The sequence below is a fragment of the Pieris brassicae genome, chromosome 5 (assembly GCF_905147105.1).
Source record: "Pieris brassicae chromosome 5, ilPieBrab1.1, whole genome shotgun sequence".
NCBI lineage: Eukaryota > Metazoa > Arthropoda > Insecta > Lepidoptera > Pieridae > Pieris > Pieris brassicae.
Window position 1 is genome coordinate 11479179 of NC_059669.1, and position 21426 is coordinate 11500604.

Sequence of the window (21426 nt, forward strand, 5' to 3'; positions counted from 1 at the left end):
TTGCTTCAACTTAAAAAGAATTGACATGAAAGCGTAACGACGCTGCGGAAATATTTTCTTTTTAATTTGTAATACTAATAATTTTATTGGATCACATGTTTGTAAGAAGAGTTCCTTCTACCAGATAACAACATGATAACCAGAATTGCCACTGCAAAAAATCCCATGACATTTTTTAAACTGAAAGTAGATTTTCTGATCGTTGTTATTTCCAGATGAATTCCGGTGGTCCAGTGCTGGTTTTACGTCACAAGAAAGTGTATCTCTTGGGTATTGCACTCGTCGATCGCATCTCTTACGTTGTACCTATAAACCGCTATTATGGTTGGATCAATTATATTTTAAAACAATATTGCATTTTTTTTATTCGTTTATGATAGAAATATTTTATCATTACGTATGTTTTTCTTACCGTAAAATTTCCAATAAAAGTCCTATTACATATACTTATATAACAAACTGCGCACTTCATCTATATATTTTAATATCCAATAAGTTTTGTCTCTTACATTATAGATAATTGGGAGATAGAGCTTCTCCCTAGTACTCTCTTCTCCTCTTAACTTCATTGACTTAAATCAACTATATTTTTGACATGCGAGAGTTATACTTAGCGATTCGTTTGGTCTAGATTTACCCTTATCTATCGTATTCTACATTTAGTACTGTTAGCCTTAGTTAAGGCAGCAAAAGAAGACGTAAAAATAATAATTTATTATTAATTTTTTTTTTTACTTGGGGAAATTGCCCATTGCGCGACTATACATATAACCTCCTACACTAAGCAGCGTAGGAGGTTTTATGGGACTTGCTAGTGTGCATACCCACTAAAACTCTCGAGGCGCCACTAACAATTGCCCTACGCGGGATGCGGTTACAGCAGAGGCTTTTCCGCTTCCCGACATGCCTTTTCACGCCTATTGTAAGTTTATGAAGATACTTGAAACAGCCAGTATCCTTCACGAACTGAGCCATTCGCTTTTGTAGTAATAGCTAGATAAGATCGGGTTGAGAATCGCTTAACGCTAAATATGAATAGCAATGATACAAATTCTAGCATAAAACTTTCTCATGTCGGTTATAAAATAGCCGTAATTCGACGTCATTAATAATTTATTATCCATACGATGTTACACAACTGATATTAATGGAAGGATGACTAGTGATTAACGACTTTCACTTGCTCTCAACTTTGCCTCGTTAAGCTTTTTGTAACAACTTTTGTAATCATTGAAAATCTGTTAGGTTAAAAAGCGTGTCATTTACGTTATAATAAAACAATTAAAGCATATCACTAGTGTTGTGATATCGTGTTCACGGAATGCAGATAAAAAAGAAATAATACTGGCATAAAAAAATAACTTTATACTTTATAACAATAATCAATAATTTTCTCCACGACTCAGTAGTTAAGGATATGTTTTTTTTAATGTAATAGCAGGCAAACGGGCAAGAGGCTCACCTGATGTGAAGCGATACCGCCGCCCATGGACACTCACATTGCCAGAAGGCTCGCAAGTGCGTTGCCGGCCTTTCAAGAATTGGTACGCTCTTTTCTTGAAGGACCCTAAGTCGAATTGGTTCGGAAATACTTTATCCAATTATCTTCAAAATATTATACAAAACTAAAGTTTCAACTTGGTGACGATTGTAAGGCCTTACATGGTTGCAGGAAAATATATTTTCAACGACGGCTATGCCCCTTGCCCCACTTCATCCAAGTTTAGTTGATAAAGTAATTTGTTAAATGGTATGTGTGTTCATGGGGTATAAAAATATGTGCAAACATTTTAAAATTGGAATGCCCTTTTTACGAATTTTCCATATTCTACAGAGTATAGATAAAAGTTTATAGACCATTTTTTTTAAAGATTTTATGGCCTTCATAGCCTATATGATCATACTCGTAGACAACAGACTTTAAATCTGTCGAGATTAATGGCGCGAGCAGTTGTGAAAAATTCTTGCGTCACAGGAACATCGCAAACATGACACGAACAGTATGCAGACCGATATCAACATTTCGCATCATTGCATCGCGTATCAAGTGAAATTTCCACGTGACGTCACACGAAGAAAGTCGCGGTCGGCGGTCAGTCGGCATTAGGGCTCCGGAGTAGTCGCACGCGTCATGGTCTAAGCATGTCGTTCCGTAGGCTTCTCACCGCGATGCGATCGGCCAGAGACGCTTTGAACCGCGGCGCGCCTATGGATGGGCTTTTGAAGTCTTTGCTATCAGTGATTGTGATATGTTGTATTGCTGTTTCATCACCGCAAACTGCTTCAGCGAAGCCCTTCACTTTCAGCTTACCAGCGAGTTGGTCATTAGCAGGTGGGTTTGGACGGGTCTGGCTATTGAATTTTACATAAATATTATAAGCATTATACAAAAATTTTATGAAGATTTAAATATCGGTTAAGTTACATTATGAAAATCATACTCATAAGTTGTACATTTACTACGAAAGTAGTTTTTCACATAACATAGGAAAACCTCTGAAAACTTTTTATTTGTGTCAATGTTGTTGGGTTCTTTATTACACGATATTTTATCCTTAATTTTATATTTTCGTTTTAAAGTTGTAAACACCATGAAATATAATGTAAGAAGTTTTAAAACTATTTAGATATTCTTGAAATATGAATAATATTTGCTAAAACGTTTTTATATATCATGTTGCGTGTTAAATTTACCCATTATGGCAAAATAATAACTCTACAGTATTAAGTTTAGAATTATTATCATTCCCACATTTTTTTTCAAGCCAAAAAGTACAGAACAAATGGTTTAACTTTTCCCATGAATTTGACAATTTTTTATCGTCCCCCTTAATCTATAGATAAATTTATACTGCAGCTAATAAAGCCACTTGTAGGAGTCTATCGATTTTGGCAAGCTCAGAAAGTAGTCTGAAAAGTACAGAGCATTACATAATTAGTGAAGCGGTGTAACGGAAACAGTTTCGCGGAAGCTTAACATTTTTAACAAGGTATTATGCTTTCTGCTTGTGCAGCAGCGCTGTAATTTAATCTAAAGGGTCTCACTAACGAATTCTTTGTATGCCTTTGTAAGTGGTTAATTAAAATAATGGGATAATCCTTGGCAACCTAGATTTTCGCTAGAATCTGTTGATAGATAATTTTATCTGTGGATTTTTATAATTTAGAAATGAGAGCATACAATAAAGTAATTCATGAAATAAGAACGAACAGGGCTTATTTTATTTGATAGTACTGTGTATTATAACTTAAGTAGAACTAACTTTGCTTTACAATTGTGTAACATATTGTTTTCAGGATTGGTTGGCACAGTGGGTGCCCGATCAGACAGCATAGATCGTAAAGAAGCTGGTGTGAAGCCGTACTCCGGCCGTCGCGTGAGCAATGACACCCTTCGTATGATTTATTTCCACGACCAGACTGTGGCTGTGGTGGAGCTGGGGGAGGAGAAGCTACTGCTGAACTGCGAGCTCATCGAGACTTAGTGAGTCATACTTTATAATTGTTTTATAAATCAAGTAAAGCTCGCTTTTATGGTATGTTATAGAATTTATTTGAAAGTATCATTGTCCTTCGCATTCAAGCCTGATAGTATGACAGTATCTATAAGCTGCTACGATTCAGGATTCAAAATCCTTCTTCGCATATTTTAATAGGCTACAACACTAAAATCCCCTTCCAATATAAAATATTGTTCTTTTAAAATAGAAAAATATGAGTTACCACCACCACCATATGTAGATAGATAGATAGATTATTTACCCGATAATATGTTGAGCGATGTTCTTTTCGTAAGGTCCCCCATGTTGCAGACCGTTTCCAACGAGAACATTCAATTAAATAATTGATATGATTCATATAAAACGCGATGTTTCAAATCAAAACCATATTCTCAACGATTCTAGGTTTTTTACTTATAACCGATTGTTTTTTTTTAATTCAAATAAATGCTACTACTATAGTACTAAGGTGTAGATTGAATAGTATGAAAGTTGTCTAAAGCTCTTCACAGAAATGAAGATATAAACAAAGAATTTCCTAGATAAACTGACAAGTGCGGTGAATATTGTACGAGTTATCGATAATGAAGAAGTTTTACGTTTTAGGTGTAGGACGGTCAGAACTCGTGTAGCAAGGACGCGCTGAATTATTTAGCTGCCTATTACATTCAAGGTTGAGACTTAATCTGTTTTATATTCCATACGTGTAAAGATACAACGTCTTACACACTCAATAGATCATTCAAGTCAGGGTCGGCAAGAAAACCAAGATTTGTTACTCATATTTTCTACTGTGTTCATAAGCGCAAGCGGACACTTCTATATGTTTAACTTTTATGTTCCGTGATAAAATAACAATCACTTGAAAACATAACTTAAAAACAGATAATATCCTGTGATTTCCATTGACAAGATTTATCTCGTAATGTGACATAAGTGTATTGCGCACGCAACCAGTTTTCAATTTTACCTATCATTTCACTGTCGCAATTTACTATTGCGTGCACTTGACATTGTAATCTTTATGAAATAAGTTTATAGTATTTTTTTGTATTTTCCTATGATAATAGAGATACTATCAACAGAGTATGTAGACCTAAGTTTAAGGATTTTCAATGTCGAATTTAACATGAGCTCCTAACAACCAAACGAGATATTTTTGGAGTTGTAGAAAAGATTGTGTACAACGCAAAACTAAATAAAAACGTAAAAAAGACAACGACGTCCTCTTAACATTTCACTCTAACTTTCAAGATGAGCCTAGTGGTATCCTTCACCTTACAAGAGTTGAAAAAAATCTATTTATTTTAATTTTAAATATTTTTCATTGTTTTGGTTATACATATTTTTATGTAACAAGTATGAAGCAAGTAATAAAGAGACCCAAACATAATAAGAGGCTTCAATTGATCGTGAACTATTATGTCATACCTTTGCTTTTACTATCAATTGACTAACGTACATTTAAATGTGAGAGGCGAAATCTCCCCTCTCTTTCCTGTAACTGTAAGAAGTAATAAGAACATCCTTTGTCAAATCTTCCGAATGACAATACGAAGTTCATTGACGGATGTCGGCCAAATAAATGGCCGTTGTCGGGCAAAACTGTTGGTTTCATCTTCAATGAACTTGTTAGGAAGACCACTGACCCGTCTCACATGAACACATTTGCAGGAAGATTAATTGATATTGTTTTGGATAAATAAAATTATACAATTAATAATTTTCGCAAACTCAGTAGTACTATGCAGAGTCGTGTCATGGTCGAAAGTCCAAGAACGTCGCTTGACTTTAATTTTTTTCAACTAATGATTTGGTAATCATCACACACTTAACTAATAACTTTACTAAAACTAATTTTTAATTATTTTGATTGTCTTAAATTCTAGTAGTTATCTCCAACAGCACTTTCCATAAAGCATTTATATTATTCCTTTGAAAGGCCGCTGTATTGGTTTTTCAACAAACTTGCGGAAATACAGACATAAAAGGCAGAACACATTAATCTCATTAGTGATTGCAATGTGCAGTAGTTACGTACTTTATATTGGCTTCTCTGAAGTGCATAATGGAAGAATGCGACACTACTCGTTAACCGATCACGTTGCCAGTTCTGCCTATGCACGTTGTTATGCATCGTAGCTTTAAAAAGATTTTCATTTTTATAGCCGTTTTATAAGCCTTACTCCAATTTGCGATATTATATTTTTTCGCTTTTTTCAGTTTTTAACGTTTTAAAACTCTCTGAAAATGTTGTAAACCTGTTAAGTAATCTGTTTAACAGTTGTATCGATGAGAATCAGTTGGAGCCAAATTTAGCGCTGTATAAAGAAAGCCTCCCAATAAAGCCTCACATATGACGCTAAATAGTACTAAATATTACATTACGTGTACTATTTGCTAAGATTTAAAATTAAACTTCTTTTGATTACATAAAAATGCATAATTATTGTAGTATATATATGCATTCAGGTTGCATGCAGGTGACGACTATTACACTATGTAAATATATTTAAAAAAACTACTTATGAATTTACTAAATAACCGGAAAAGCGCAAGGATGTAAATCCTCGTACAGTAGTGTTGCGGTATCATTAATAGTCTGTTATCCTCTAGGCTCCGCAGTCTGGACTTCAGCCAGGAACGGTGACAATAACTTTATCAAGTCAAGGGCGATATGGACGAACTTTTTCTACTGATGTGAAAATCAAAGCATATTAATACGTTCAAAAATACATTATACGTAAAATTTTAAAACTGTATTAATTGTAAATCAATTAAAAATATTAGTACACATATTTTGGAACCGGCAAAGTGCATGCATATGTACCACACATTAGTAATGGTGGTATTACTTATACATTTTCTTGATGAATACTTTTTATTCGGTAATAACGAGTCGCTCTTTGCGTATAGGGTCCGGAAAATTTTGATATTTCTCCCGGTTGGATTTACAATTGCTGCATACAGGTCAAGGGCGGAGGGTGCAGGCTTCATTTAGACTGGCCTATTTACTTTGTCTATTTATACACCTTTGTGCTACGGAAATAGATGTGATATTTTAATCAAGCACAAAGCTGACTATCTGATATGTCAGTTATGAGCTTCATTTGTAATGTCATCAATATAACTAATATATACGCCTAAATGTAAAAAAGCATGTATTACGTATATTAAAATTTAATATCGTATTTGGATTAAATACAACACAGACGCATACGAGAGACAGCGACTGATAACTGCATTATAAAACAATATGAGTATTTCTCAAAAGCGTTCTTCTAAAACCGTGGAATTGTTGTGTATGTAGAAGAGAAGAGGCACAAAAGGGAGAAGAGGGAGGGGCATGATCATTGATTCAATCATTGAACAATTGCCGCATCGGAATATGCGCAAGATTGTCACTATGCAATACTACCGTTAATTTTTTCGCTAACAATTTTGCTATTAATTTAAAATACAATATAATTCAACTATTTTATATTGGTGGAAGAGGTGATAATGAAAACCTATTTGTTTGTGTAAAGATGGACATTACTACAACAAGTTAGTGTTTATACAAATGTAAGGTACATTATTCTTAATTGCAGTTCTTATATGAATAATAAATAACCTAGACGATGTTTGACCCAATTTTTTTGTTACAGTTGTATAATTTGTAAATTATGTAGAATCAATCATTATTGTTACGTTATTACGCTAATTAGAGAGATATAATTATTAATTACCACCTGTTAGTGTAAAATAACGGATAAGATTAATTATGTGTTTAGTATCTATAGCACATAATCCATTTAAAGTGTGGTGAATAAATATAGTAAGGCGAGGTAAAGTAAGGTTGTGCACCAATAGACTTTCTGTCTTCCAATTAACACTCGCTCGTACGGCGAAGAAAACATCGTGAGGAAACCGGAATGCCTTAAATAAAAAAAACGACTTCGTGTGTCAAGCATAGAAGTTTCACGATCTACGCACGATTAGACAAAAAATAAATGATCAGGAAACTGATACAGAAATCTGTGGCCAGAGCCAACGATTTTTTTGGATATAGAGATAGCTTTCAGTAGTTGAATTGAGTCCCTTATTCACTCTTTTATAGATTTTCTGTGTTTAAATTACCTGACGTTACGTCAGCTACGTCACGTCAAACACATTACAAAAAACATTGTATGAATCGTCCAGCAAATCGGCAAATCGTCCTCGCGAGACATAAATTACGTCAAACGAATAACAGCACGTGAACCCGTCGGTTCTCGGTCTTGTCTGACAGGCAAAACTACAATAACAAAGTATTATTAATATCACAATTTTAAGTTTGACGTCGTAATTTTCTACTATGTGAAGCTCTCTATATTCGGAAGGATATGTATTCTTTATTTCTTATTAGAAATATATTGCAGCGCGCTTATAGGACAGGGGACAAACGGGCAGGAAGTTCATCTGATGTTAAGTGATACCACCGATCTTAGACACTCATAATACCAAAGAGCTCGGGAGTTCCTTGCTGGCCTTTTAGCGTAGAGTCACGCCCAAGAATACGAAGGGCAACCTGTGCGTCCGGCAGAAGCGTGTGGTACCCCCATGTGGTACTCTCTGAACAAACAAGGAACTCGAATAAAACAAGGAATATAAACTCTTAGTAAATTTAACGGTGAATGTTCCATGAACTTCACGAATTTCGTACTTCAACCAGTTTGTGGTAGCATTTTTGCTTTATGAAATTATTATATGAAACATTTCTTGTTAGCGTTCTTACTAGTAAGCCTAATTTCGTATTTTAAACAGCTTTGTCTTACATTTCGAAACAATCTACAGAGAGACTAGAGAAGAGGGGTTACCAAACTGTATGTAGCCCAAGGATCAATAGCAATCTAAACGAGCATTAATATTGTGGAAACTTGTTTATTTGTAATCTATTATTAACGTTAATAGCCTCATAGAAGAATGGTCAAACATACGTAGTTATTAAAATTCAACTTATTATGTAGGTTTCTTCATATACTAATCTCTTTACTAACGTGTATTAACAATTATTTTCACAAACATTAATATATGTGATCTGATACTAGCGTAAATAGAATTAAAATATGCGAATCAGTGAAAAAAGTATAAGAACATTTCTAAAATAGAAAATATCAATAAAATTTTCACCTTACGTGAAGGTAGTGAAATGGTCAATTTTGACTAAGGTAGAGGCTTTTTGAAGTTAGGGCTGGTAGAACTCTCTTGTTAGTCTCTATAACTTTTCTGCGGACCGTTTAAAAAGTCTAACGTTAAAGTTTCGTGTAACATGATAATGTTTCTATTCAGAGTTATGTACTCTATGGTCTATTTAAAATATATTCAAATTAAAACATCCAGAATTTACAACCATTGTGAATCAATAATAGCAAAAATAATTAATAAAAATTAATCTAAAGAATTGTATTATCTTCTATCGTCTAGTTACAAATAGGTAATTAACTAGGTCTATTGAGAAACAATTTCTACAAGTGACACTCACATTTCTCCACTTTCTAGTAACGGCTAATTAAGCAAACTTTCAATTAATGTGTGATATATACTTTATATATCTTATATGGCAATTGAAAATGAGCACAAATTAATAATATTAAGTTAGGAACATTGTTTATTGCCAGTTCGCTAGTTTAATTTAAATTTATAACAAAAAGAGGGATTTTCTTTATTATGCTTATTTTCGTTTTGCCTAAGAAAAGTCTATCTTTTACTCCTATATCTATCTATTATAACAAAAAGTATTTATTAAAACATAAAACAGTATAAAACGCGACGACTTTCTCGCTCGTATTAAACCAGCCTTAAATAATTGACCCAATGAACTACAATGGTTTCGTTGTATTATTGAATTATCGCATTTAGCACCTTACAAATGAATTGTCTTTTTTACAAACCTCGTGTTTCTCCTTTTAGATTATATAAGTTGTACGCTTTTTCGAAGGTTAAGCTAAAAACTATAGCCTATAATGATTGGATGGATTTAATTCAGTTTGGTATTAGTGTAACTACGCAAAGAAATATATGTTCCCATGCAGACACATTTCTGTGTCTGTTTGGATATGTAATTGATTTTCATGTGTTCAATTCATAAAACACTTGGTCGTTTAATGCAAACACAGCACCTTTTGGTAGTTGATTTCTAAATATTTATATATATTCAAAGCGATTAATTGCCGTTTTTGGCAAAGGCATGAACGTCTATTTATTACGTAAAAATAATATTTTGCCCAGAAGCGGTTTCATCAGTTTGTTTAACACGACCCACAAAGTTCTCGTTTGCATAGATTACATAAAAACCTACAGCTTACCTCATTTATTGTCTATGAATATTTAAGCAGTCACTTAACAGCTTTTGCTTGCTTTGAGACGGGTAGCACATTTTCCATACGGAGCTTAAACCCCAACTTCGACTGCATGACATATCATGTACCTATAATGGAAGTCTTTATGCTATGGAAAGATCGGTTTCCCGTTGGTGGAGGTCGTTATTCGGGTCGGGTCGGGTCGAAAATTCATTCATAAAATCACTACTACACAGCGCTTTAAATTATGTATGAAGTCAAGGCAATGAAATCTTAATAAAATTATTATAACAGGTTACGATAGATACCATTATATATTCTATTAATTGACAATCAATTGCATAGTCCAACGTGGTAAATTTGATTAAATTGTAGATCTTTGAGTTGGGTTGGAAATTTATTAAAGTAGGTTGCGTTATGAAGTGGTATCAAAATCTTAGTTTTCTCGGAGTATCTGCAAGAAAATGTACGTTTATGTACGTACTGTATCGCATGAAAAAATAAAATAAAAACATGTACACGTGATCAGTAGAAGAACCTTTAATAATCATGCATTATTTTATCATTGCTCATAATATATTTTATTACTTGTTGGTTTTTATGTATTGTGTAAATATTGGAAGTGTGGGAATACTTGAAGTCAAATAAATAAGGGAACCGATACCTATTTCCAAATGCAATTATAGTCTAAAATGTTTGGTTTGGTAAAATATCTCGGTACATAATCTAGGAACATTATACGGTCTAGATCGAGAGAGGAGCTAGGTTCAGCGTGCATTACCTATTGTTGTGCATTTGTCGCGAGTGTCGAGCTATTGTGGATATGCGGATCAGATCCATTCATCTTTCATTGAGGAAACTTTTCGTTTATTGAATCGTCCTCAATTTGACCCCGCAACCCCAGAGGGATGACTATGCTAACATCATTCTAAAGGAGGCAGGAGGAAAAGTAAAATCGGCTATTGCTTTAAGTGCTTACAGCCTCCATAGCCAGGAAGTCTTCAGTTCAGGAATAATAAGTCTTTTTGCCATACATCTTTAAAAGAAACGCCTACTACTACTATGTGGAACTGCCGACCGATGTATTTTCGAACCAATTCGACTTAGGCTCCTTCAAGACAAGTGCGAGCTGACCAATTCTTAAAAGGCCTACAACGCACTTGCGAGCCCTCTGGCAATGCACCTCTATGGGCGGCGATATCCCCCCACAGTTACATTAAAAAAACCGAGAAACTGTCCATTGGGTGGTTATTTAATTTGGATTAAAATGTTCATATCCAGCGAGTTTTAATTAGCTAAGATAATGTTTAATGAAGATTTGTAACTAATACTTTGATTATAATTGTGCAGTAAAATGTAACGAATGGATGGCAAATGAAAAGAATACACTTTGCGACGTGTCCTTGCTAGGAAGTAACACTTCCGGACGACAATATATCTGTTGAAATGGAAAGTCGGGGAAAGTCGATGTGATAACAATTCGTTTTTTGTAAGCAATTTATTTATATCAGAGCTATTTTGCTTTCCACGGATTTTATAACTTTAATTAAGTATGTATTATTAATCTATCGACCGATAACATACATACAAATAGCGATCTCTCTATCAGTGGAAAGACCCATTATGTATATATAGTAGAATTTGGCGCTTATCCAATACAAAGTTTGTCAGAAGTTTTTTTTATAAATAACAATATGTCATTTTTGCCATTTTTTTACCCGATACTATATGAATAAGGTAGCTGCAATCAAAATAAAAAATTGACATCCGTTGAGTGAACTGTCTAAAGTTTAACTATTGTGTCAGTTAATGTAATCTTGTTTTTCCTTATTAATATGTTATGTTTATTTTTTAATTATGTAAACAGAATCAACTTTATGCTAAAGGTCCTTAATTTGTGCTGTACTCTTTGGCCGTTCGCCAAACGCTGCTCTTAAGCGACAAAATGCTCTTTAGATTTTGACTAAAGCCAATCGCATCATTTGTATGTCAAGTACATCCGATGTAGTGTAATGATGGCCACATAATGATGTGACCCGGATGTGCAGTGACCCTTCGACCCAACGTTATGCAACGCCAGATTTATGACTTTCTTCAAAATTCACAAACACTGAATTGTCACACTTTAGGTCTTTGTGTTTTTTGGGTGCTTGGAAATTCTTTTGATATACCGATGTAAAGAGGTGGACAAAGTGCGTCAACTGTAGCTCTGTTCTTTGTAGTGAATTATTGTATACGAGATTTTTATAGTTGCATTAGTAGAGTTAATGAAAAAGAAAAACTTTACGCAACATCGTTTAATAAACAAAAAAACTAAATCAAGAATATGGATTATAATATAAATTATCTGTTCATAGCCTAAATGCAATTTCATAAACTTAATACATATAAAAACACTTCTAACATAATGATTATTATACACCAATCCATTAATTTTACAGATACACAGTTACTCAGTGTAATGAAATTTTAAATACTGATAATAAATAAAACAACAATATCAGCAAGTCGACATTATAATAACAATTCCTACGACACAAATATTTTTATTATATATATTTAAAAATTGAACAATAATGTCAATAATGTCAGCGGCCTTCGATATTCGACCTTCAATTATTCGCTGTTATTTATTGCATGCCTCATTCAACTTTTATCTATTAGGAAATTGTAAGCAAGGGAATTATATAAAATGAGAATTGAGCAAATTTGAATATTTTTTTTCTTGTACATTACTGTAACGATAATGTTCTGTACATTACTGTTAAAGTTATATCCGACAGAACGCGTCTTAATTCTTAAAGAAATTCAGTGCCCTGACTTGATGTTCAAAACAAAACGTCCATTGCATTTATAGTCCTTTATCGGAATACCTTTAATTAATTTTATTACTAAATTTAGTGATAAAACTTGTCCATACCGGCCGCATTACTGTGCTGCCGTGTGTCGTTTAGTGTGTTCCCGAAAGAAAATTTAATTTGTAAGCGCTGGTCAAACTTGCCTTATTAAAATATGAATGAAACTAACGAAGAAATGTGTTCGTATTTCGTGTATTTCCCTTTGATAATTAACTATGTAGTAAAAAGCTGTTTAAAATCACACATCACAATTACTGTGACATCGAGGTCAACAATTTTCCAAGTTCCTAAAACACCTAACCTAACTTATGATACAATATATTTTTGTGTTCGACAATATGTAGTTAATTTACCATTATAATGAATAATGGTGAAAAGGAAAAGTTTTTAGTTGGATCAATACCAGCTCCGAATTACGTAGCAATGTTTGTATTAAAGTAGTCTTGCACTACAGTTCCTTGGTATAGAATGAATAGATATGTATTTCTATTTGACCGACGAATAACACTAGCACGAATAGTCGACATTAATAGCTCGTATCGCATTCATATTCAATAAAGGAATCGATAAAACAATTATTTTTATAAATAGACATCCACCGCTAATGGCTGAGTTGGGCAATACTCGATAAATGTAATATGTTAAAAACAGTCTCGGGTTTGGGTTTGGGTTTGGTCTGATGTAAAAAATTAAAATAAGCAGCATTGTTGGCTTAGTGGTTTCAACGTAAGACTCTCATCCATGAGGTCCTAGGTTCGAGCCCGGCTGTGCACCGATGGACTTTTTTCTATGTATACATTTAACATTGGCTTGAACGATGAAGGAAAACACCTTGAGGAAACCGGCTTGCACAAGAATAATGTGTCAGGCTGGCTGTCAGGGAGGCTGATAATAACTTACTTGCCTAATAGATTGACAAATGTTTATGGAACAGATGCAGAGCCAATGATTTATTTGGTCGGATTTATCTACAAATAAACTAAAAAGTAACTTCTAGAAACATTAATCATTAATATCTAATGAATCCTTTATGAATATTTTCAGCGATGAAGAAGATACGAGCCGACTGCTTCGTCAGCTGAGCAGAATCAACCGTCCTCTCGGCATCACCTTCCGTCAGATGACCAAGCTGATGGGCCAGTGTCAGCAGGTAACTTCACGGCTCTACGATCAGGTAACAAGTAGATATCAGTGCATAATACACATGTATAACATAGACTAACCTAACCTGGCTAATAAATGGCTATGGATTGTATGTCTTTTGGTAGGCAGACATTAAGTTTTACCAACAATAATGTATTGAAATAATGATAACATTTCCCAATCATAACATCATTTTCATTTCGCTGTGTGCATGGTATAAACGTCACGACTAGATAAAATTAATTTCTATTTTATTACTTACAATATACTATACTTTTATTATATTTCTCAAATGAAACATTTTTATTTAACTTTGCACTTACCCGACTTTCTTAAGAATATCTGTTGTAAAGAGAACAATGCACTATTATCTTAACACCATCGACCACTTCTGTGTAGAGACACCACGACACTCGATAGTAATCGCATTGTATAGTAGTTTTATGAAGCTTTGATCGGACAATGGGGAAAAGATAATAGAAAAATGGCATTTAATGTATAAATGCTTAGGACTGGGGAGTAAGGGAGTTTTAAAAATTACGATCAACAATCCATTAAAAGATTATAAGTAAACGTGCTTGTGTGCTTCTTATTTTAGATAGAAGAATGGAATATTATTTTACGCAAGTCCTTATTATATATTTAATTGAGACACAGATTTATGTAAATAATTTACATATTTCCTAATTTTTTTTGGGTCCTTGATATGTTGGTTGACGTTTATGATTTCTCGTGATTGTGCAAGATGAAAGATAAAAGTTCACGGTCGAATAAACTAACCTACATGAAATTGATGATCGAACAATTTTCTGTGAACGATTCCGTTTATGATTACTTATAAATTATAACGTTGCTGAGAGGCCCTATGCATTAGGTAATGATTGTTGAGTTTGCAAATTAATTTATTTTACTAATTTTGCTGTCTAACTGTTTATAAATTCTGATGGATTAACTTATTGATGCGGATGTTATGACTATAGAGCAGACAGATTTTTGTTAGAAACAAAGCTTAAGCTTGTATCTGAAGACACAAGTTTATATATATGTTGAAAGTTATTTTTAACTTTATCTGTTTATTTATTTGGAGGACTGATTAACAAACACTATTGCTTCAGATTGAGGGAGCGGAAGCCGGTGACAATAGCAGAGAGTCAATCTGGATGGAAGAGAACGACGCTCAGGCTCGCCTCCGGGCCGGTGGCGCCCACGCCGGCTTGTTGGGCGGAAGTCCACTTTCTCTTCTACAGGGAATCATACCAGGTATCTTACGCGCCTTTAAACACCTTTACACTCGTACATTTAGTCTCACGGCCAATGAAAGTGGGGAATTTATTTCCTGTTAGATAATTCAGTCGGTTGCAGGTACAAAATGGTGCGGCACGGGCGACATAGCGACCGACTACCACGACTTGGGCGCGGACCGAGCCTTGGACCGGTGTTGTCGCACGCACGACCTCTGCCCGACCAAGGTGCGCGCCTTCTCGAGACGATATAACCTCACCAACAACTCTCTGTATAGCAAATCTCACTGTAAATGCGACGACATGCTCTTCGAATGCCTCAAAGCGACGAATACCTCCGCGTCGCACCTCATGGGTCACATCTATTTCAATTTAGTCCAAGTTCCGTGTTTAGAAGACCGACCGACCGGTTTACGATTTCGAGAGGCTCGACCCGGCTTCTAGCGACGTCGGCGTGCGACACCAAAGCTTAGGTCGAATTGGCGCCATCTAGCGGTGACGTGCACAGATTTAATTTTACGCTGTACATTGCATTTAATGTAATCTTCATCGTGAATTGTTGTAAATAATTTAGAACCTACTTATTGTGTAATTATATTTTATCGTAACTAATTATTTAGACGTTAAACCTGTGATATGTCTGTGCCTTGTAATGTATTTTGGGCGGAGAGATGGCGCTTTAAAATAAACGAAATAATTGTAACATTAGTCACTATAGTACATTATAAGAATTATTTATTTACTTCTGTTTAAATTTTATCATCGTTCGTCCGGTTTAAACCACATTCCTTATATTGTTTTATTTATTAGTGTTATTGTTATGGAAAATAGAAAAAATAAAGTTAAGGTGAATTAAAATGTCTTTTTTCTGTCCCCGAGTAACATAAAAAAAATATTGAACGTCATTCATATTTCTAGAATTAAAAAAAAACATGTTGTAATTTTTTTGTCTATTGTCATCAACATAGTATTTTAAGGAAGATTCTCGCCCGCACCGTTTTGGCGACGTGAATGCGTATGTTAGAAGTTGGAATCCGCCGTTTAGATTGGCCAGCTCCAAGTCCTGACCTCAAACCAATTGAGCACGTCTGCGATGTTCTAAAGAGACGAGTAACAGAGCAACGTGCTCCACAAAATATCAGGGAGCTAAAAAGAATCATTGCAGAAGAAAGGGAACGCATTCCTTAAAACGTCCGACTTTCAAAACTAGAGTCTTTCAAGAAAAGATCACGATTATTAAAAGGCCGGCAATGCACACACGAGTACTCTCTGGCATTGAGCGTGTCTAACTCTATATCACTTAACATCAGATGAGTTTCCTGCCCGTTTGCCCCGTCCTATAAAAAATAAAATATTAAAAGCATCGTGGAAACTAGAAAGTAGCTGGCTTTTTTACATTTGTAACTTTATTTAATAAAAAAAAGTAAAAAATCTTTTTATTTTTATTGCTACTTTAGGGAGTTTTGGTTTATGTTGATTGGTCCTTATTTGGTTAAAATAAAACTTCCTAATAATTCGTTGAGAAGAGGTGAAGATGGAATGTGGAATGTGTTTAATTTTTAAAAACTGTAGATTTATATACAAAAATTATCCTACCTGGCCACTAGTGGTAAACATGTGGTACCAAGATGCGAAGGGTGCGTAGACAATAAAATCGAGGCGCGGCAAAAAGTTGTCCTAACGGTAACGCAATTAACTGTTCTTTTCAGAACAATTATTGTTTCATGACGACACGTACTAATCACCTACAGGATTCCCCCTCTAGCGAAGCGTACCGGCAGGCGTATAACGCGGCCTCGGCGAGTTGTTCTTGTAGGTATTGAGGTGTTCCCAGTGTCTTGTTGTTTCAGGTTGTTGTCATTTTGATGTTTCAGGCTATTTGATGGTTCATGTAGTTCGCTCGCACTTGATGTGTTTTGCTTGTTGCAGGTACTCGTTGTTGTATCAGTAGGCACATCTAGCTCGGCGATAGTGTAGGCAGGTTTGAGTCTGTCGATAGAGATATTCATTTCACGGTTAGGTAACTGCAGCGTGAATATCTTGCTGTCTCGTTTCAGCACGCGATAGGGTCCGTCGTAAGGTGCTTGTAATGGCTTCTTTACGGCGTCTATGCGTACGAATACGTATTCACATGATTGCAGGTCGCGGTGAACGAATATGGGTTTTGTGTTGCTGTGTGGTTGACTCGGCATTGGTTGCAGGTTACGTATTGCGTCGCGCAGCTGATCGATGTAGCCAGAGTCCATGATGACGTCATTGCAGGTCGTTGATAACAAATCACCGGGTAAGCGTATGTTGCATCCGTAGGTAAGTTGGGCGGCGCTTACGCCGGTGTCACTTCGCATAGCGGCGCGTAATCCGAGTAGGACGGTTGGGAGCTCGTTGATCCAGCTTCTTGCGGTCTGTAGTCTTGCTTTTAATGCGGCTTTAAGGACACGGTGCCATCGTTCGATGATACCGTTACACTGTGCGTGGTATGAAGTTGTACGCGTTTTTTCGATTCCTAGTAAGCGAGAAAGAGATGCAAATACTCTGCTTTCAAATTGGCGTCCTTGGTCCGTTGTTATTGTTACAGGACAACCGAAACGGGAAATCCAACCTTCGTATACCGCTTTGGCGACATCTTCAGCTGATATTTCGCATAATGGGTATGCTTCGGGCCATCTTGTTGCTCTGTCGATCATTGTCACGAGGTATCGATGACCGCTGGCCGCGGTAGGTAGCGGACCAACGATATCGATGTGAACGTGTTCGAATCGTTCGGTTGGTGAAAAAATTGATAATTGACTTGATGTGTGGCGTTGTATTTTGGCGCGCTGACACTGTAGGCATACTTTTGCCCACTTGCCGACGTCTGCGTTCATTGAGGGCCAAAAGTAACGTTGCGTAATTAATTTTCTCGTAGTCTTGATTCCAGGGTGGCTAACGTTATGTACTGCGTTGAATGCGGTACGTCGGTATTCTTCTGGTAGGTACGGACGTAACTGTGAGGTTGAAGTTTCGCAGTGTAATTTGATATTTGAGACGGGCAGGTTGACTTTCTTGAAACATAAGTTGCTCTGTAGACTGAGTGCTTTAATGGTATCGCTATCGCGCTCTTGAGCTTCTGCAAGTAGATTGTAGTCGATCGGCGATGGACAGGTGATTGCTTCGACACGTGATAATGCATCTGCGGCTGCATTTTGAGATCCACTGACGTGTCGTATATCAGTGGTAAATTCGCTGATATAAAGTAGCTGTCGGGTGCGTCTCGGTGATTCGCTGTTTGTATTTGTTTTTGTGTAAGCGAAAGTTAGCGGCTTGTGGTCGGTAAATATAATTATTTCTCGTCCCTCGAACATTTTGCGGAAATGTTTGACAGCCATGTAGATGGCGAGTAGCTCTCGATCGTAGGTACTGTAGCGAGTATGTGCGTCGGTGAATTTCTTCGAGAAATAGCCGAGTGGTTGCCATGACTTGTTGATAAATTGATTGAGTGCGGCACCAGCTGTTTTGTCGCTAGCGTCGCTGAATATAGCAAGTGTCGCCTGGTAAGACGGATGAGCAAGTAAAGCGGCGTTTTTTATGCCCTCTTTACATGCTTCATAAGCTTGCGTTGATTCAGTGGTCCAGTCGATCTTAGTTTTGTCACGCTTTTTGACGTTGTGCAGGTAGGTATTTAACGGCGCTTGTATGGTGGCGGCATCTTTGATATTTTCACGGTAAAAGTTTATCATACCGAGAAAACGTCGTAGTTCTTCTACGGTTTGTGGTTTTGGAAAGTCTGTAATAGCTTGTACCTTCTCTTGGGGTGGCTGTATTCCTTCCGCTGTGACTTGGTGACCGAGGAATTTCACAGTTGGCTGGCCGAAAACACATTTTGATGGGTTGATGGTGATGCCGTATTCTTCTAGTCGCTGTAATACGATGCGTAGATGTTTTCGGTGCTCTTCCTCGTCGATTGATGCTATGAGTAGATCATCAACGAAAGGGAATACGAAGTCGAGTTCGCGCAGTACTTCGTGAATAAAGCGTTGGAAAGTCTGTCCGGCGTTCTTTAGACCAGGACACATGCGCGGAAACTCGAAAAGACCAAAAGGTGTGATGATGGCGGTTTTCTCCACATCTTGCTCGCTGACTGGCAGTTGTTGGTACGCGCGATTGAGGTCGAGTGTGGAGAAAATTTTCTTCCCTGCGAGTTGGTATGTGAAGTCACGTATACGTGGTATGGGATACCGATCGGGCTTGGTTATGGCGTTGAGCCTTCGGTAATCGCCACACACGCGTAGGTCTCCATTCTTCTTTGGCACGACGTGAAGAGGTGATGCCCAAGGGCTTTTGCTTGGTCTGCATAACCCTTGATCGATCATGTTTTGGAATTCCTTCCTGACCATTTCGTAACGATGCGGTGCAATGGGGCGTGGCTTGCAGTGAAGGGGCGGTCCATTTGTTTCAATGAAGTGTTCAACGGAATGTTTGGGACTAAGCTTCATTGAAGTGATTCTGGTTGTGCCTGGGAAATCTGCTAGAATGCTGTGGTAATTTTGCTCAATGTCAATACTACGAACTGTAGGTATGTCTGCAGTACTGAGTTGAGCGTTTGTTACCAGTTTTGTTTTCCCGTCGATCAGTCTTCTGTTTTTTACGTCGACAATGAGGTGGTGGTGCTGCAAGAAATCTGCTCCCAGGATTGCCTTAGACACATCTGCTACGACGAATTTCCATGTGTATGGTCTTCGGAGGTTAAGATCGAGTTGGAGTGACTTCTCTCCGTATGTTGGAATGACCGTGTTGTTGGCGGCGTAGAGTTGAAATGGCAGTGGTTTTTCACGTGAGCCTTTTGTCTTTGGTAGCACGGAGATATTGGCTCCTGTGTCGACCAAAAAGGTAAGTTTCGTTACCCTGTCGGTAACGAAAAGGCGGTGTGATGATTCGGTAACGCCGGTTCCCGCCGCGGCCAGCGTTACTTTTAGTTTTCCGACTGATTTATGGGCTTGAAACTGCATGGTGGTGCGCATTTCTTCGCGTCCATACCATAGCGATGATGGTAATAGCAGTACGGCATTGGAGATTTTTTCCGGCTTCGATCTTCCATCTGTGACTCTCGTCGGTTTTCGTTGCGCTTTGTTGATGCGTTCCGCGAGCGTGATTGTAAATGGTGGCGAGAACGACTGTTGCGGTAGTTGTCGCGCGGTTGTACTCGTAGCTCGGCAACTTCCAAAGACAACCTTCTTATTTCACCGATGAGGGTGTCGATGGTTGGTTGTTCTGGAATTGGTGGCGATGCTACAGGTGTGAAAGGCGTTGCGACGGCAGCGATGTGTTGCGACGGCGTGTGGACTTCCATCATCTTGTCCGCGAGCAAGGTCAGGTCGTCAAGCGTCGTTTTGATTTTAAACGCTTCGCTGACGGCTAGCACGGAACGAATGTGTGGCGGCAGATGCTCGAGCAACATCATTTTGATGGTGCTCTCGGGAAATTTGTCCTTGTTAAGCTGCTTCATTTGCCTCATCAGCTGGCTGGGTTTCTGGTCTCCAAGCTCAACTTGTGACAGTAGCTTCTTCGTTTGTGCGCTGTTAGATTCTTCGTATAGCGATATTAAACGGTCTTTAATGGTGTTGTAGTAATCTGCTTCCGGCGGCGAGCAAATGAGATCAGCGATGTTTTGGATATCTTGCTTTTCAAGCTGTGCGATGACCATCTGGGCGAGCTGGGCCTGGCTTCGTTTCAGATCGGCGGTTGCTGCTTCGAAACTGCAGAACCAGAGGAGCGGCTGGTCGCGCCAGAATGGTGGCACACGGAGCGACAGTGAGATACCGGAGACTTCTTGGCTCGACGGATGTGATGAAACTTGACGCTCTGCACCGGAATTTTCTGTGTTCGTCATCTTCAATTTTCTTGGTGTTCTTCTCGGGGTCACCACTTTAGGGTAGTTTTACTTTAGGTTGATTGGTCCTTATTTGGTTAAAATAAAACTTCCTAATAATTCGTTGAGAAGAGGTGAAGATGGAATGTGGAATGTGTTTAATTTTTAAAAACTGTAGATTTATATACAAAAATTATCCTACCTGGCCACTAGTGGTAAACATGTGGTACCAAGATGCGAAGGGTGCGTAGACAATAAAATCGAGGCGCGGCAAAAAGTTGTCCTAACGGTAACGCAATTAACTGTTCTTTTCAGAACAATTATTGTTTCATGACGACACGTACTAATCACCTACACTACTTTATTTGGCGGATTAAATCAGTTTTAAAGAGTTCATCAAAATTAATTTTAAAAATTTCCTAAGGTGCCCGGTTTCCAAGGGCAAAATAAATTATTTGGGGGTATTGTTCTCTTAAAACAACGGATCGATTTATTATAATACATAATATAAATAAATGA

The 21426-nt window shown here is 37.0% G+C and overlaps 2 protein-coding genes across 3 annotated transcripts; one reads left to right on the top strand and one right to left on the bottom strand.

The window, feature by feature from the left end:
- The first annotated feature begins 1943 nt into the window (after positions 1-1943).
- LOC123709591 lies at positions 1944-15920 on the top strand. 2 transcript variants are annotated; one of them, XM_045661017.1, is made up of 5 exons: positions 1944-2332; positions 3298-3484; positions 13723-13828; positions 14937-15081; positions 15184-15920. In XM_045661017.1, the coding sequence occupies exons 1-5, from the start codon at positions 2143-2145 to the stop codon at positions 15504-15506; spliced, it is 951 nt and encodes a 316-aa protein (XP_045516973.1). In that variant the 5' UTR covers positions 1944-2142; the 3' UTR covers positions 15507-15920. The 2 variants fall into 2 exon arrangements, with proteins under 2 accessions (XP_045516973.1, XP_045516972.1); XM_045661016.1 differs by having other exon boundaries at positions 1945-2332; positions 13723-13852.
- A 4090-nt stretch (positions 15921-20010) lies between these two features.
- LOC123709514 lies at positions 20011-20742 on the bottom strand. Its single transcript, XM_045660906.1, has one exon. It carries the CDS (start codon positions 20740-20742, stop codon positions 20011-20013), a length of 732 nt encoding a protein of 243 aa, XP_045516862.1.
- Positions 20743-21426: the final 684 nt, after the last annotated feature.